The sequence below is a fragment of the Stegodyphus dumicola genome, chromosome 8, assembly GCF_044657685.1.
Source record: "Stegodyphus dumicola isolate Sdum_Otavi_A_Nest chromosome 8, ASM4465768v1".
Lineage (NCBI taxonomy): Eukaryota > Metazoa > Arthropoda > Arachnida > Araneae > Eresidae > Stegodyphus > Stegodyphus dumicola.
Genome location: NC_140775.1, coordinates 86,749,638 through 86,768,413, shown reverse-complemented (window position 1 = coordinate 86,768,413; position 18,776 = coordinate 86,749,638). Strand labels below are relative to the sequence as shown.

At 38.5% G+C, this 18,776-nt stretch overlaps 1 protein-coding gene across 4 annotated transcripts in view; it reads left to right on the top strand.

Moving 5' to 3' along the window:
* LOC118199366 (splicing factor 1-like) overlaps window positions 1-16,612 on the top strand; it is an 83,976-nt gene extending 67,364 nt beyond the window's left edge. For all 4 annotated transcript variants that reach the window (XM_035371206.2, XM_035371205.2, XM_035371204.2 and 1 more), the window contains one exon: window positions 16,072-16,612. In XM_035371206.2, coding sequence (XP_035227097.1) covers window positions 16,072-16,445 — 374 coding nt within the window. In that variant the 3' untranslated portion in view covers window positions 16,446-16,612. The remainder of the gene's footprint in view (window positions 1-16,071) is intronic.
* Window positions 16,613-18,776: the final 2,164 nt, after the last annotated feature.

The window sequence follows — 18,776 nt, the reverse complement described above, 5'->3', positions numbered from 1 at the left end:
TAATTTCTTTTTAATTTTTTCATAGTAAGCATTTTTCCTAAGTAATTGTCTCGAAATATTGAAAATTCTCAGAATATGCATCGGTTTCATCTATAATAGTAATTTTACACTTTTCCCTCCTTTTTTTTTTTTTTTTTTTTTTTTTTTTGCAAAATATTTCTGGCTTTTTGCTGTTACCGAATTGATTGGGATAATTTTTCTTTAGTATTTTTGACATTGCAGCTTTGAAAATTTAGAAGGATTTGAAAGCAAGATTTATAGGCCCACGCTTCTAGAAGATTCGAGAAATATGTGACAAAGTGAAAAATGTCTCCATGGTATCAACACGTAATGGATGTATTTTACAGAATGTTTGCGATGAATTTCTTACTTTTTGGAGAACATCTGGAAGAACAATGAAGACATGAATAATATTTGAGTGTTTTTATTCCTGATACTAAAATCTTTTTCTTAACATGTTTATCTTCCCTTTATTTTCTTTACTTTTCACTAGACAAGCATGGAAAATATCAAAAATGCTTCTAATCGTATCACTTGGGAAGGCATTATAGAAAGGAATTTTTTTATTAATAAGGAAATTGAAAACTTACAATTTAAAAGATTCATCTAATATGCCTTAATGCAGCATACACAGAGCTGGCATTAGCCATTTTTCCACCTGATGCAATCTCTGTGGATCCTAAATTTTAAACGCTTTGCTATTTCTAGATTTTGTTGTTCGGTGTGTCACTAAATTCTAAAAATTCTGCCACACCAGCTTTGTAACCGGGCTTTACCATATATATTTCATATTTCTTCTGAATGTTCATATTACTTAAGAAATAGAATTAGCCACTTTTTCTATGCATTCTAAATGTATTTAGTATTTTTTAGAATAACAGAAATAATTAGATCCAAAAATTCTAAAATGAAAAGGAACCGTGTTGAAGAAAGAAACTGAATACATAAAGAAAATTACTCCTCAAAGATATTATTATGTAACTTACCCAATTTTTTATAATTTCAGCCTTTCAGTTTATGATTCAGTCAGGGGTTTGGGACTATTTAACTTTTACCAGATCAAGTAAACCCTCATAGGTACCTTGAGATGTTGACAAGTTAGGAGATAAGCATGCAGAAACTAGCGAGAGCATTGGTTTGCATATTGAGACAACTCTGTAATTGTTAGAAAAGATGATTAAAGAGAAGGAAATCGATATAAACTAGCCAAAATGTTTGGAAAGGCTTCAAATTAAAATGAAGGATAAATATTTTGTTGAGTGTTGTTACAAAACATAAATGTTTTGTAGCTTTTAATGTGTATCCTAATATCGTTTAAGAATCAATGCCATAAATTACATGTATTTTAAACTGTGAAATTTTATAAGATTTTGATTTTAATAGGCTTTTTTTTAACAAATATTGTTAAAAAATAAAATTTAATAGTGGCCATGTAAATCCATAATGACTAGGTTATCTAATTACCTAATTTAATTATTTATAACTAACTGCTTTCCCTTAAAAGTTATCTCTACATATTGTTACGAATTTGGTATATAAAAAGCTAATGTTAGTTCAATTATAAATTAAATGGTTTTATTTCTCGCGCAGTGCAGCGCGTGACGAATATTAAAAGAAAGCTAAGCCGGAAAAATTAAAAATACAAGAGCGCGTGCGTTAAATAAATAAATATCTCTTTTTGATTTCGAGAAAGTGCTGGAAAATTCTAGCGCGTGATTTTAAAATCTTATATAAGGAGGAAAACATCTCAGTTTGTAGTAGTTGCTTAGTTTGTTGTTGTTTAGAAACTGCTCTTGTTGATTGTAGCGAATTCGCGGATTAGCGTTCTTTAGCTGTTTTGAATGACATTCTATTGGACATTTGAGTAGTTAAAAGATAACTACTGTGAGATATTGTAATACTGCATGATAATTTGAGAAAATTTAAGCATTTTTGTTGTGATAATAATAAATTTTTGTTCATTTTTCATCGGACTTGTGCGTTCATTTCATAACGAACCCGTACGCACGCAACAATTTTTGGTGTCAGAAGTGGGATTTGAATGCCAATAACAAGAGGGATGGAAGAACAATTGAGACAGCTCATTACTGCTTTTGCTGCTTTCCAAGAAAAGATGGAAGCTGGCCAATCATCTTTTAAAGAAGAAATGAAATTGGGCCAGGAATCCCTCAAGGAAGAAATGAAAACGGCACGGGAACAAATGAAGTTGGGCCAGGAATCCGTTAAAGGAGAAATGAAATTGGGCCAGGAATCCGTTAAGGAAGAGTTGAAATCTCTTAAAAATGAGATGAAAGCAGGTCAGGACGAAATGAAAAGAGAAATTACCTGCGTAATAGAAAATAAATTTGAGGCTATGGAAGGCAGAATAGACGCGGTTGAAACTAAAGTTGGACAAATAGAAGAAAGAGTTTCTTCGGTAAAAGAACAAGTAGAAGAAAGAATTTCTTCTGTAAAAGAACATATAGAAGAGAGAGTTTCTGCCGTCGAACAACAAATTGATGATAGGGTTTCTGCTGCCGTCGCCAAAGAAGTTGACAGCCTAAAGAAGTGCATAGCAATGGTAGGAAACAATTCTGAAGGTTTCAAATTTTTATCGATGCCTGCTCGTTCCGTTCTGAAACTATCTACATATGATGGGAAGACCTCCTGGCAGGTGTGTAGGACACAATTTTCTATCGTTGCGGATGCGAATGGATGGGATTCCCAAGCTAAGGCCTGTCATCTCGCCGCTTCTCTGAGAGCAGACGCAGCGGATATCTTGCAGACGCTTCCCGAAAATCAAAGGCTAGATTTCGAAGCTCTATCCGGCGCATTGGAGCTGCGCTTCGGCGAGAAATGTTTAAAAGACTACAGCAGGCTCCAATTAAAATCTTGTCAACAGAAGCTCACCGAAACGCTTCAGGAGCTCGCCACGGATGTTGAAAGGCTGTCACATCACGCCTTTTCGGAGTGCCCGACAGAAACAAAGGAAATCCTGTCCCTGCAATATTTCATTGATGGCATCCGGGACCCTGAAATACAGAAAGCACTGCGAATGGCGGATGTTAAAGATCTGAAAAGCGCTTTAGTGTATACCATGAAACTTGAGGCAGCCCAGCAAGCAACTCTTAGGGATAGCTACCCAGTCAGAGCTGTGCGAGTCCACGACCCAGGGGACCAATTGATGGCTCGTTTAGATGATTTATCCAGACAAGTCGATGCTTTGATACGGAGTAGCAGTGAGAACAAAGTGGCTGTAAGATGTTGGAGATGTGGTTCTGAAGGTCACCTACGACGGCATTGCAGAACACCCAAGGGCACGGATAATAAAACGGATGAGTTGACAAGACCAGTGAATGCTTTAAGACGGAATATTGGTGAAACAAAACCGACCCTAAAGTGCTGGAATTGCGGTGTTGAAGGCCACCTAAGAAGGAACTGCAGAACTCCCCAGAGCACGGAAAATAAGGCATACGATTTAAACAGACAATTAAATGCCACGGAAAGGAAAAGGACATACAAGAAACCAAAGTGCTGGAACTGTAGAGCTGAAGGCCACGTACGAAAGAATTGCAGAACACCCCAGGATACGAAAATTGAGACAATTTCTGAGCAACGACACAGGAAACAAATTAATGACCATATCAAGGAACGGAGGTTGCCAGATAATGAAAAACCCTGTTTTAAAGCGCTTAAGATCTCTATAGTGAGTGGCAACAATAACGGACTGTCCATCAATGGGAATATCGATGGAGTTCCTTGCAATATGATCATTGACACAGGAGCTAATGTTACCATCATTAGGAAAGATTTAGCTGAACAGTTTAAAGATAAACTTATTTGGAAGCCATCCTGTGTTACCCTTCAGACTGCATCTGGTGACAAGATCGACATAACTGGGAAGTTAAACGTAAACATCACGTTTGGAAGTGCCGCCTACCATCACACGGCATATGTGGCGGATATTACAGATCCATGCATACTCGGATTGGACTTTTTAAGGAAATACAATTTTTCCTTAGATTTCAAAAACAATAAGCTGCTTTCAGGATCTGAAGACATGACTATCCATCCTAAGAAGGGATCCTCACCTGGAAATGCCGACACTTTGTCCGAAAGAACCAGCTCGAGAAACAGCCGAAATCATGCTAAGGTCGAAAAGAAACACCAGACTACCAGCTATTCTCCCTCTCAGATGCTCTTTGGTCGAGACCTTCTTCTGCCTTGTGACCGCCTGTTTCATTGCCGTACGGATGCGCCTTCATCGCCTGAGGAACACATCCAAGATGTCAAGGCCCGTTTTGAAGTGATGCACCGTTCCGCACGAAAGCGAGTGAACTTGGCGACGGAGAAAGTGAAGACCAGGTACAACACGAGAGCTGCTGGACATAGATCCAACGAAGGAGACAAGGTGTGGTTGTGGAATCCGATTCGACGAAAAGGAGTCAGGCCTGATTTACAGTCACCTTGGGATGGTTCGCACACAATCCTAAACAGGCTAAATGACGTCATGGTTCGGATCCGTGAGTCTTCGAACTCTTACGACAGGTTAGCTCATTACTATGGCCATAGTACGTAATGTAAATAATTGTAAATAGTATCAGACCATGGTCCTTTTTGTTTATAAATGTGTATTTAGTATTTAGTATTTGATTTGCATTTAGTATTTGATTTGTATTTAGTATTTGTTTTGTATTTAGTATTTGATAGCATTTGATTTGTTTAAGTTAGTTATTGCATTTATTGTTTATATTGTTTGATATTGTAATGTAATGTTTATGGCTCAGTTGCATTTATGCCACAGTTGTAAGTTTAGCTTCCTGTCCAGGGATTGTACTGCCCGGGACGTGCAGTCCTTGGGAAGGGGGCAGTGTTACGAATTTGGTATTTAAAAAGCTAATGTTAGTTCAATTATAAATTAAATGGTTTTATTTCTCGCGCAGTGCAGCGCGTGACGAATATTAAAAGAAAGCTAAGCCGGAAAAATTAAAAATACAAGAGCGCATGCGTTAAATAAATAAATATCTCTTTTTGATTTCGAGAAAGTGCTGGAAAATTCTAGCGCGTGATTTTAAAATCTTATAAAAGGAGGAAAACATCTCAGTTTGTAGTAGTTGCTTAGTTTGTTGTTGTTTAGAAACTGCTCTTGTTGATTGTAGCGAATTCGCGGATTAGCGTTCTTTAGCTGTTTTGAATGACATTCTATTGGACATTTGAGTAGTTAAAAGATAACTACTGTGAGATATTGTAATACTGCATGATAATTTGAGAAAATTTAAGCATTTTTGTTGTGATAATAATAAATTTTTGTTCATTTTTCATCGGACTTGTGCGTTCATTTCATAACGAACCCGTACGCACGCAACAATTTTTGGTGTCAGAAGTGGGATTTGAATGCCAATAACAAGAGGGATGGAAGAACAATTGAGACAGCTCATTACTGCTTTTGCTGCTTTCCAAGAAAAGATGGAAGCTGGCCAATCATCTTTTAAAGAAGAAATGAAATTGGGCCAGGAATCCCTCAAGGAAGAAATGAAAACGGCACGGGAACAAATGAAGTTGGGCCAGGAATCCGTTAAAGGAGAAATGAAATTGGGCCAGGAATCCGTTAAGGAAGAGTTGAAATCTCTTAAAAATGAGATGAAAGCAGGTCAGGACGAAATGAAAAGAGAAATTACCTGCGTAATAGAAAATAAATTTGAGGCTATGGAAGGCAGAATAGACGCGGTTGAAACTAAAGTTGGACAAATAGAAGAAAGAGTTTCTTCGGTAAAAGAACAAGTAGAAGAAAGAATTTCTTCTGTAAAAGAACATATAGAAGAGAGAGTTTCTGCCGTCGAACAACAAATTGATGATAGGGTTTCTGCTGCCGTCGCCAAAGAAGTTGACAGCCTAAAGAAGTGCATAGCAATGGTAGGAAACAATTCTGAAGGTTTCAAATTTTTATCGATGCCTGCTCGTTCCGTTCTGAAACTATCTACATATGATGGGAAGACCTCCTGGCAGGTGTGTAGGACACAATTTTCTATCGTTGCGGATGCGAATGGATGGGATTCCCAAGCTAAGGCCTGTCATCTCGCCGCTTCTCTGAGAGCAGACGCAGCGGATATCTTGCAGACGCTTCCCGAAAATCAAAGGCTAGATTTCGAAGCTCTATCCGGCGCATTGGAGCTGCGCTTCGGCGAGAAATGTTTAAAAGACTACAGCAGGCTCCAATTAAAATCTTGTCAACAGAAGCTCACCGAAACGCTTCAGGAGCTCGCCACGGATGTTGAAAGGCTGTCACATCACGCCTTTTCGGAGTGCCCGACAGAAACAAAGGAAATCCTGTCCCTGCAATATTTCATTGATGGCATCCGGGACCCTGAAATACAGAAAGCACTGCGAATGGCGGATGTTAAAGATCTGAAAAGCGCTTTAGTGTATACCATGAAACTTGAGGCAGCCCAGCAAGCAACTCTTAGGGATAGCTACCCAGTCAGAGCTGTGCGAGTCCACGACCCAGGGGACCAATTGATGGCTCGTTTAGATGATTTATCCAGACAAGTCGATGCTTTGATACGGAGTAGCAGTGAGAACAAAGTGGCTGTAAGATGTTGGAGATGTGGTTCTGAAGGTCACCTACGACGGCATTGCAGAACACCCAAGGGCACGGATAATAAAACGGATGAGTTGACAAGACCAGTGAATGCTTTAAGACGGAATATTGGTGAAACAAAACCGACCCTAAAGTGCTGGAATTGCGGTGTTGAAGGCCACCTAAGAAGGAACTGCAGAACTCCCCAGAGCACGGAAAATAAGGCATACGATTTAAACAGACAATTAAATGCCACGGAAAGGAAAAGGACATACAAGAAACCAAAGTGCTGGAACTGTAGAGCTGAAGGCCACGTACGAAAGAATTGCAGAACACCCCAGGATACGAAAATTGAGACAATTTCTGAGCAACGACACAGGAAACAAATTAATGACCATATCAAGGAACGGAGGTTGCCAGATAATGAAAAACCCTGTTTTAAAGCGCTTAAGATCTCTATAGTGAGTGGCAACAATAACGGACTGTCCATCAATGGGAATATCGATGGAGTTCCTTGCAATATGATCATTGACACAGGAGCTAATGTTACCATCATTAGGAAAGATTTAGCTGAACAGTTTAAAGATAAACTTATTTGGAAGCCATCCTGTGTTACCCTTCAGACTGCATCTGGTGACAAGATCGACATAACTGGGAAGTTAAACGTAAACATCACGTTTGGAAGTGCCGCCTACCATCACACGGCATATGTGGCGGATATTACAGATCCATGCATACTCGGATTGGACTTTTTAAGGAAATACAATTTTTCCTTAGATTTCAAAAACAATAAGCTGCTTTCAGGATCTGAAGACATGACTATCCATCCTAAGAAGGGATCCTCACCTGGAAATGCCGACACTTTGTCCGAAAGAACCAGCTCGAGAAACAGCCGAAATCATGCTAAGGTCGAAAAGAAACACCAGACTACCAGCTATTCTCCCTCTCAGATGCTCTTCGGTCGAGACCTTCTTCTGCCTTGTGACCGCCTGTTTCATTGCCGTACGGATGCGCCTTCATCGCCTGAGGAACACATCCAAGATGTCAAGGCCCGTTTTGAAGTGATGCACCGTTCCGCACGAAAGCGAGTGAACTTGGCGACGGAGAAAGTGAAGACCAGGTACAACACGAGAGCTGCTGGACATAGATCCAACGAAGGAGACAAGGTGTGGTTGTGGAATCCGATTCGACGAAAAGGAGTCAGGCCTGATTTACAGTCACCTTGGGATGGTTCGCACACAATCCTAAACAGGCTAAATGACGTCATGGTTCGGATCCGTGAGTCTTCGAACTCTTACGACAGGTTAGCTCATTACTATGGCCATAGTACGTAATGTAAATAATTGTAAATAGTATCAGACCATGGTCCTTTTTGTTTATAAATGTGTATTTAGTATTTAGTATTTGATTTGCATTTAGTATTTGATTTGTATTTAGTATTTGTTTTGTATTTAGTATTTGATAGCATTTGATTTGTTTAAGTTAGTTATTGCATTTATTGTTTATATTGTTTGATATTGTAATGTAATGTTTATGGCTCAGTTGCATTTATGCCACAGTTGTAAGTTTAGCTTCCTGTCCAGGGATTGTACTGCCCGGGACGTGCAGTCCTTGGGAAGGGGGCAGTGTTACGAATTTGGTATTTAAAAAGCTAATGTTAGTTCAATTATAAATTAAATGGTTTTATTTCTCGCGCAGTGCAGCGCGTGACGAATATTAAAAGAAAGCTAAGCCGGAAAAATTAAAAATACAAGAGCGCATGCGTTAAATAAATAAATATCTCTTTTTGATTTCGAGAAAGTGCTGGAAAATTCTAGCGCGTGATTTTAAAATCTTATAAAAGGAGGAAAACATCTCAGTTTGTAGTAGTTGCTTAGTTTGTTGTTGTTTAGAAACTGCTCTTGTTGATTGTAGCGAATTCGCGGATTAGCGTTCTTTAGCTGTTTTGAATGACATTCTATTGGACATTTGAGTAGTTAAAAGATAACTACTGTGAGATATTGTAATACTGCATGATAATTTGAGAAAATTTAAGCATTTTTGTTGTGATAATAATAAATTTTTGTTCATTTTTCATCGGACTTGTGCGTTCATTTCATAACGAACCCGTACGCACGCAACAATTTTTGGTGTCAGAAGTGGGATTTGAATGCCAATAACAAGAGGGATGGAAGAACAATTGAGACAGCTCATTACTGCTTTTGCTGCTTTCCAAGAAAAGATGGAAGCTGGCCAATCATCTTTTAAAGAAGAAATGAAATTGGGCCAGGAATCCCTCAAGGAAGAAATGAAAACGGCACGGGAACAAATGAAGTTGGGCCAGGAATCCGTTAAAGGAGAAATGAAATTGGGCCAGGAATCCGTTAAGGAAGAGTTGAAATCTCTTAAAAATGAGATGAAAGCAGGTCAGGACGAAATGAAAAGAGAAATTACCTGCGTAATAGAAAATAAATTTGAGGCTATGGAAGGCAGAATAGACGCGGTTGAAACTAAAGTTGGACAAATAGAAGAAAGAGTTTCTTCGGTAAAAGAACAAGTAGAAGAAAGAATTTCTTCTGTAAAAGAACATATAGAAGAGAGAGTTTCTGCCGTCGAACAACAAATTGATGATAGGGTTTCTGCTGCCGTCGCCAAAGAAGTTGACAGCCTAAAGAAGTGCATAGCAATGGTAGGAAACAATTCTGAAGGTTTCAAATTTTTATCGATGCCTGCTCGTTCCGTTCTGAAACTATCTACATATGATGGGAAGACCTCCTGGCAGGTGTGTAGGACACAATTTTCTATCGTTGCGGATGCGAATGGATGGGATTCCCAAGCTAAGGCCTGTCATCTCGCCGCTTCTCTGAGAGCAGACGCAGCGGATATCTTGCAGACGCTTCCCGAAAATCAAAGGCTAGATTTCGAAGCTCTATCCGGCGCATTGGAGCTGCGCTTCGGCGAGAAATGTTTAAAAGACTACAGCAGGCTCCAATTAAAATCTTGTCAACAGAAGCTCACCGAAACGCTTCAGGAGCTCGCCACGGATGTTGAAAGGCTGTCACATCACGCCTTTTCGGAGTGCCCGACAGAAACAAAGGAAATCCTGTCCCTGCAATATTTCATTGATGGCATCCGGGACCCTGAAATACAGAAAGCACTGCGAATGGCGGATGTTAAAGATCTGAAAAGCGCTTTAGTGTATACCATGAAACTTGAGGCAGCCCAGCAAGCAACTCTTAGGGATAGCTACCCAGTCAGAGCTGTGCGAGTCCACGACCCAGGGGACCAATTGATGGCTCGTTTAGATGATTTATCCAGACAAGTCGATGCTTTGATACGGAGTAGCAGTGAGAACAAAGTGGCTGTAAGATGTTGGAGATGTGGTTCTGAAGGTCACCTACGACGGCATTGCAGAACACCCAAGGGCACGGATAATAAAACGGATGAGTTGACAAGACCAGTGAATGCTTTAAGACGGAATATTGGTGAAACAAAACCGACCCTAAAGTGCTGGAATTGCGGTGTTGAAGGCCACCTAAGAAGGAACTGCAGAACTCCCCAGAGCACGGAAAATAAGGCATACGATTTAAACAGACAATTAAATGCCACGGAAAGGAAAAGGACATACAAGAAACCAAAGTGCTGGAACTGTAGAGCTGAAGGCCACGTACGAAAGAATTGCAGAACACCCCAGGATACGAAAATTGAGACAATTTCTGAGCAACGACACAGGAAACAAATTAATGACCATATCAAGGAACGGAGGTTGCCAGATAATGAAAAACCCTGTTTTAAAGCGCTTAAGATCTCTATAGTGAGTGGCAACAATAACGGACTGTCCATCAATGGGAATATCGATGGAGTTCCTTGCAATATGATCATTGACACAGGAGCTAATGTTACCATCATTAGGAAAGATTTAGCTGAACAGTTTAAAGATAAACTTATTTGGAAGCCATCCTGTGTTACCCTTCAGACTGCATCTGGTGACAAGATCGACATAACTGGGAAGTTAAACGTAAACATCACGTTTGGAAGTGCCGCCTACCATCACACGGCATATGTGGCGGATATTACAGATCCATGCATACTCGGATTGGACTTTTTAAGGAAATACAATTTTTCCTTAGATTTCAAAAACAATAAGCTGCTTTCAGGATCTGAAGACATGACTATCCATCCTAAGAAGGGATCCTCACCTGGAAATGCCGACACTTTGTCCGAAAGAACCAGCTCGAGAAACAGCCGAAATCATGCTAAGGTCGAAAAGAAACACCAGACTACCAGCTATTCTCCCTCTCAGATGCTCTTCGGTCGAGACCTTCTTCTGCCTTGTGACCGCCTGTTTCATTGCCGTACGGATGCGCCTTCATCGCCTGAGGAACACATCCAAGATGTCAAGGCCCGTTTTGAAGTGATGCACCGTTCCGCACGAAAGCGAGTGAACTTGGCGACAGAGAAAGTGAAGACCAGGTACAACACGAGAGCTGCTGGACATAGATCCAACGAAGGAGACAAGGTGTGGTTGTGGAATCCGATTCGACGAAAAGGAGTCAGGCCTGATTTACAGTCACCTTGGGATGGTTCGCACACAATCCTAAACAGGCTAAATGACGTCATGGTTCGGATCCGTGAGTCTTCGAACTCTTACGACAGGTTAGCTCATTACTATGGCCATAGTACGTAATGTAAATAATTGTAAATAGTATCAGACCATGGTCCTTTTTGTTTATAAATGTGTATTTAGTATTTAGTATTTGATTTGCATTTAGTATTTGATTTGTATTTAGTATTTGTTTTATATTTAGTATTTGATAGCATTTGATTTGTTTAAGTTAGTTATTGCATTTATTGTTTATATTGTTTGATATTGTAATGTAATGTTTATGGCTCAGTTGCATTTATGCCACAGTTGTAAGTTTAGCTTCCTGTCCAGGGATTGTACTGCCCGGGACGTGCAGTCCTTGGGAAGGGGGCAGTGTTACGAATTTGGTATTTAAAAAGCTAATGTTAGTTCAATTATAAATTAAATGGTTTTATTTCTCGCGCAGTGCAGCGCGTGACGAATATTAAAAGAAAGCTAAGCCGGAAAAATTAAAAATACAAGAGCGCATGCGTTAAATAAATAAATATCTCTTTTTGATTTCGAGAAAGTGCTGGAAAATTCTAGCGCGTGATTTTAAAATCTTATAAAAGGAGGAAAACATCTCAGTTTGTAGTAGTTGCTTAGTTTGTTGTTGTTTAGAAACTGCTCTTGTTGATTGTAGCGAATTCGCGGATTAGCGTTCTTTAGCTGTTTTGAATGACATTCTATTGGACATTTGAGTAGTTAAAAGATAACTACTGTGAGATATTGTAATACTGCATGATAATTTGAGAAAATTTAAGCATTTTTGTTGTGATAATAATAAATTTTTGTTCATTTTTCATCGGACTTGTGCGTTCATTTCATAACGAACCCGTACGCACGCAACAATTTTTGGTGTCAGAAGTGGGATTTGAATGCCAATAACAAGAGGGATGGAAGAACAATTGAGACAGCTCATTACTGCTTTTGCTGCTTTCCAAGAAAAGATGGAAGCTGGCCAATCATCTTTTAAAGAAGAAATGAAATTGGGCCAGGAATCCCTCAAGGAAGAAATGAAAACGGCACGGGAACAAATGAAGTTGGGCCAGGAATCCGTTAAAGGAGAAATGAAATTGGGCCAGGAATCCGTTAAGGAAGAGTTGAAATCTCTTAAAAATGAGATGAAAGCAGGTCAGGACAAAATGAAAAGAGAAATTACCTGCGTAATAGAAAATAAATTTGAGGCTATGGAAGGCAGAATAGACGCGGTTGAAACTAAAGTTGGACAAATAGAAGAAAGAGTTTCTTCGGTAAAAGAACAAGTAGAAGAAAGAATTTCTTCTGTAAAAGAACATATAGAAGAGAGAGTTTCTGCCGTTGAACAACAAATTGATGATAGGGTTTCTGCTGCCGTCGCCAAAGAAGTTGACAGCCTAAAGAAGTGCATAGCAATGGTAGGAAACAATTCTGAAGGTTTCAAATTTTTATCGATGCCTGCTCGTTCCGTTCTGAAACTATCTACATATGATGGGAAGACCTCCTGGCAGGTGTGTAGGACACAATTTTCTATCGTTGCGGATGCGAATGGATGGGATTCCCAAGCTAAGGCCTGTCATCTCGCCGCTTCTCTGAGAGCAGACGCAGCGGATATCTTGCAGACGCTTCCCGAAAATCAAAGGCTAGATTTCGAAGCTCTATCCGGCGCATTGGAGCTGCGCTTCGGCGAGAAATGTTTAAAAGACTACAGCAGGCTCCAATTAAAATCTTGTCAACAGAAGCTCACCGAAACGCTTCAGGAGCTCGCCACGGATGTTGAAAGGCTGTCACATCACGCCTTTTCGGAGTGCCCGACAGAAACAAAGGAAATCCTGTCCCTGCAATATTTCATTGATGGCATCCGGGACCCTGAAATACAGAAAGCACTGCGAATGGCGGATGTTAAAGATCTGAAAAGCGCTTTAGTGTATACCATGAAACTTGAGGCAGCCCAGCAAGCAACTCTTAGGGATAGCTACCCAGTCAGAGCTGTGCGAGTCCACGACCCAGGGGACCAATTGATGGCTCGTTTAGATGATTTATCCAGACAAGTCGATGCTTTGATACGGAGTAGCAGTGAGAACAAAGTGGCTGTAAGATGTTGGAGATGTGGTTCTGAAGGTCACCTACGACGGCATTGCAGAACACCCAAGGGCACGGATAATAAAACGGATGAGTTGACAAGACCAGTGAATGCTTTAAGACGGAATATTGGTGAAACAAAACCGACCCTAAAGTGCTGGAATTGCGGTGTTGAAGGCCACCTAAGAAGGAACTGCAGAACTCCCCAGAGCACGGAAAATAAGGCATACGATTTAAACAGACAATTAAATGCCACGGAAAGGAAAAGGACATACAAGAAACCAAAGTGCTGGAACTGTAGAGCTGAAGGCCACGTACGAAAGAATTGCAGAACACCCCAGGATACGAAAATTGAGACAATTTCTGAGCAACGACGCAGGAAACAAATTAATGACCATATCAAGGAACGGAGGTTGCCAGATAATGAAAAACCCTGTTTTAAAGCGCTTAAGATCTCTATAGTGAGTGGCAACAATAACGGACTGTCCATCAATGGGAATATCGATGGAGTTCCTTGCAATATGATCATTGACACAGGAGCTAATGTTACCATCATTAGGAAAGATTTAGCTGAACAGTTTAAAGATAAACTTATTTGGACGCCATCCTGTGTTACCCTTCAGACTGCATCTGGTGACAAGATCGACATAACTGGGAAGTTAAACATAAACATCACGTTTGGAAGTGCCGCCTACCATCACACGGCATATGTGGCGGATATTACAGATCCATGCATACTCGGATTGGACTTTTTAAGGAAATACAATTTTTCCTTAGATTTCAAAAACAATAAGCTGCTTTCAGGATCTGAAGACATGACTATCCATCCTAAGAAGGGATCCTCACCTGGAAATGCCGACACTTTGTCCGAAAGAACCAGCTCGAGAAACAGCCGAAATCATGCTAAGGTCGAAAAGAAACACCAGACTACCAGCTATTCTCCCTCTCAGATGCTCTTCGGTCGAGACCTTCGTCTGCCTTGTGACCGCCTGTTTCATTGCCGTACGGATGCGCCTTCATCGCCTGAGGAACACATCCAAGATGTCAAGGCCCGTTTTGAAGTGATGCACCGTTCCGCACGAAAGCGAGTGAACTTGGCGACGGAGAAAGTGAAGACCAGGTACAACACGAGAGCTGCTGGACATAGATCCAACGAAGGAGACAAGGTGTGGTTGTGGAATCCGATTCGACGAAAAGGAGTCAGGCCTGATTTACAGTCACCTTGGGATGGTTCGCACACAATCCTAAACAGGCTAAATGACGTCATGGTTCGGATCCGTGAGTCTTCGAACTCTTACGACAGGTTAGCTCATTACTATGGCCATAGTACGTAATGTAAATAATTGTAAATAGTATCAGACCACGGTCCTTTTTGTTTATAAATGTGTATTTAGTATTTAGTATTTGATTTGCATTTAGTATTTGATTTGTATTTAGTATTTGTTTTGTATTTAGTATTTGATAGCATTTGATTTGTTTAAGTTAGTTATTGCATTTATTGTTTATATTGTTTGATATTGTAATGTAATGTTTATGGCTCAGTTGCATTTATGCCACAGTTGTAAGTTTAGCTTCCTGTCCAGGGATTGTACTGCCCGGGACGTGCAGTCCTTGGGAAGGGGGCAGTGTTACGAATTTGGTATTTAAAAAGCTAATGTTAGTTCAATTATAAATTAAATGGTTTTATTTCTCGCGCAGTGCAGCGCGTGACGAATATTAAAAGAAAGCTAAGCCGGAAAAATTAAAAATACAAGAGCGCATGCGTTAAATAAATAAATATCTCTTTTTGATTTCGAGAAAGTGCTGGAAAATTCTAGCGCGTGATTTTAAAATCTTATAAAAGGAGGAAAACATCTCAGTTTGTAGTAGTTGCTTAGTTTGTTGTTGTTTAGAAACTGCTCTTGTTGATTGTAGCGAATTCGCGGATTAGCGTTCTTTAGCTGTTTTGAATGACGTTCTATTGGACATTTGAGTAGTTAAAAGATAACTACTGTGAGATATTGTAATACTGCATGATAATTTGAGAAAATTTAAGCATTTTTGTTGTGATGATAATAAATTTTTGTTCATTTTTCATCGGACTTGTGCATTCATTTCATAATGAACCCGTACGCACGCAACAATATTAAAGCGAGTTATTGTCTTTTTCTAACATTTACTGTGGTCACAAGATAAAACACAAAAATTAAAAAAATTCAAGTAAAACTTATTCTTTGCATCTAGTGAAACTTAAAAATAACACAAAACAACTTATCATAAATATAAAATCTTTATTGCATAACTGATTAAATAAAAAAATAATATTAATGCCATTTTTAAGCTTAGTTTTTGAACATTCAATAGAAGGGCGGAGAACTAAATATTCATTAAAAAAACATGAATTCAAAACATTCAGTAAAGAATTTCCTGCGACATAAACACAAAAACTAGAAAATATTTGTTCTTTTTTAAGATTTCTGATAAAATTTTACATCAAGTTCCTGCTTTTCATAAGTGCATTTGTTAGTACTCCTAGTGTTGTAATATAAAAAATTTCAGATTCTGAAATCATAACCAAAAGCATCTCGAATATATGCTAAAAGAATAAGTATGAAGTCCATTTAAGTAATCTTTCTGAAAGATAAGTAAGTCTGTATAGCCATTCAACATCATTATACCCTAAATTTTAGCAATTTTATGCAAAAAAAGTTTATATATTTTCAGTTTATCCTTTTCAACTTCTCATTATTCTTGAGATCAGTTAATGCTAGATGCATATATAGTAATTATCATGTTGTAAAATTGTGAAGTCTAAATTGAATTTTTGTGTGTGTGCATATCAATATTAAGAATAAACTTGTATTTCTTATAGCTGCTCCATGGCCAATGCCTCCACAGGTTCTTGCTACTGGGCCAATGCCTGTGCCCCCTCCTCCAGGAATTGCACCTATTCCTCCTCCACCTCCAGCTATGACTACCATGTATCCTTGGGCTGGGTTTATGGGAGTTCCACCACCACCTCCAATTCAAACTTCTCTTCAGACTCCTACGATTCAAACTACTCTTCAGACTCCTACAATTCAAACTTCTCTTCAGACCCTTGCTGCTCAACCACCTCCACCACCACCACCAGCAAGCTCTGTGCCTTCAACTGGTACTACATCCTCAACAACTCAAAATGTTCAGTTGTCAACTCTAGCTCTTCCATCTCTTCTGACGGCTCCTCCGCCTCCACCACCAAGTTAAAAAAAAAACATCGTTGGTTCAAAGCATGCATGTTATAACTTGCCTCAAGACCACTTTCATATATATTATAGAATTTGCTTCTATATGGTGATGTAAACCAGTTTGTCAGCATTTTCGAATCATCTCAGCACATTTTTTCTTGAATAAATTCTTATTCCTAGAATGTATGCGTGTTCATCTTTTTTTGTGTGCGTGAATATTTTAAATTATTTTTTCTTAGCATTAGATACATGCACAGAAAAACGTGACTTTGTTATGGATTACATGGATGTAAAAATTTTGTTGTAAACAAAATACTCTTCAACTGAATGAGTATTTATTTGTAAGATAATTGTTCAAATGCATAATTTTTAAATAAATTGCCTGAAAGAAATATGCTAAAGTTTAAAAAAGAAAATCATTTGCAGTTTGAAACTAAATATGTGCAAATTTATATTGGTAAAACAAATTCCGAAATGTCTCTGTAGAACATTTTTTGTCAGAAAATAATTCATATTACATTTTAAACATACAAAAAACACAGTTAGCCTCAGTGGATTCTGTGAAATTAATTTTCTGTTCCACTGATGTTTTATAATCTCTTCAATGATCATATTGTAATATATAAAAACAAAGTGATTCTTCTTCTGAGATGACTTTGGTCTTTTATTTTATTCATTTGGTCAGGCTAGGTTATGAAAAATAAGCAAGAGCTATCTTCCTAGCAAGAGTGATGCCTCCGTAATTGATTCTGGTCTTTTATTGGTTTTGCTAGATTATGCAAAGCAAGCAAAGGCTATCTTCCTAAAAGGAAGGATGCCTCTATAAAGGATTTCCTAAGGGAAACTGGCTCATATACATGTTACAAATGGAGAAAATCATGATAACATCCATGTAGCCAACCTGTTTGTTTAGAATCGGAACTACTAGTATTTATAATTGCTTGGCCATAATTTTTTGTGGATTTAGAGACCTTATGTTTGTTTATATTCCCAGAAATGCAAGTCACTTTGAAAAGTGGTTGCCAAGAGAAGGTTTTGTATATATTTTAAATATTGTAATTAAATAAAAAAACTTAAAAATCACATCCTTAAACGTTATACATTTGCAACTAATATTGTTTTAAACAAACAAATTTTCCAAGTTATACAGTCAAAAGTCGTTAATTCGGACACCCATAATCCGGACCTCAAAGCTAAAAACTTTCTGCACATGCACCGCATTGACACATGCACATAGGCATTTACGCGTGCGCGTAAGACCTTTACAACTGCGCATATGCGTGTGCGCAAGCACAGAATACGTTTTCGCGTGCGCGTTTTATGTATAACGGACGGTATAAGCTAAAATTATCTAATTATCTATTTCAGTTAATGTTGATGATTGTGTTGTTGATGATGTTGATAACCTTCGAATCGGATCCGGCTTATTTTTTGCACACTGTAAGAGCAATTTTATAAAAGTAAACTTGAACTTTCGATTATGTCAAATATAATTTCCGATGCTGGAGCTCCCAAAGGATCTACAAAACGAAAGTATGTTTCGATGTCCATGAAACAAAAAGTGGAATTGTGGCAAGAAATGGATGAAGAAGGTGACGGAGAGGTTAGTGAAAACGAAAAAAATTCGATTGACAAGTTAGTCGGTATTCTCGGCACAGCAATTACGGGACTTGAACAGCGGAACTTTGTAACTGAACAAGAAATTTTGTCTGTTTATAGAATTAAAGAGAAAGTATTATCACATAAAATGAAGCAACTTACATTGAAAGAAATGTTTAATAAAGTAAACAAACAAATATTAAGCTTTTTTTTTTTTTTTGTAAATTTTGATACCCTTTAGATCATAATTGTTCTTTATTTCATAAATTACGGTTTAATATTTTTAATTTTAGAATTTCTGCATGCCATCTTACGAGATTTAAACTGATGATCTATAATCCGGGAATCGCCGAAGTCCCGATGGGCCCGGATTAACGACTTTTGACTGTATTCACTTTTAAAATGTTCAGTATGAATTATTTTCAGAATGAACAACTTCTCAATCTGTGGCTGCCGTGAGAATGTTTGGCTTTATATATTTTAAGTATTTTAATTAAATTAAAAAAATTAAAAGTTGCATGCTTCAAAGTTATGCGTTTGCAGCTAATGTTGCTTTAAACAAACAAATTTTCCAAGTTATATTCACTTTTAAAATGCTCAGTGTGAGTTATTTTAATAATTAACAACTTCTCAATCTGTAATCCAGCTCATCTAATTATTTCTTCTGACATGTTTTAGTTCATTCACTTCATTTTCTGTATAATTCAGAAATTCAAATGGAAAGAATTAAACAAAACTTACGTTGTTCCTA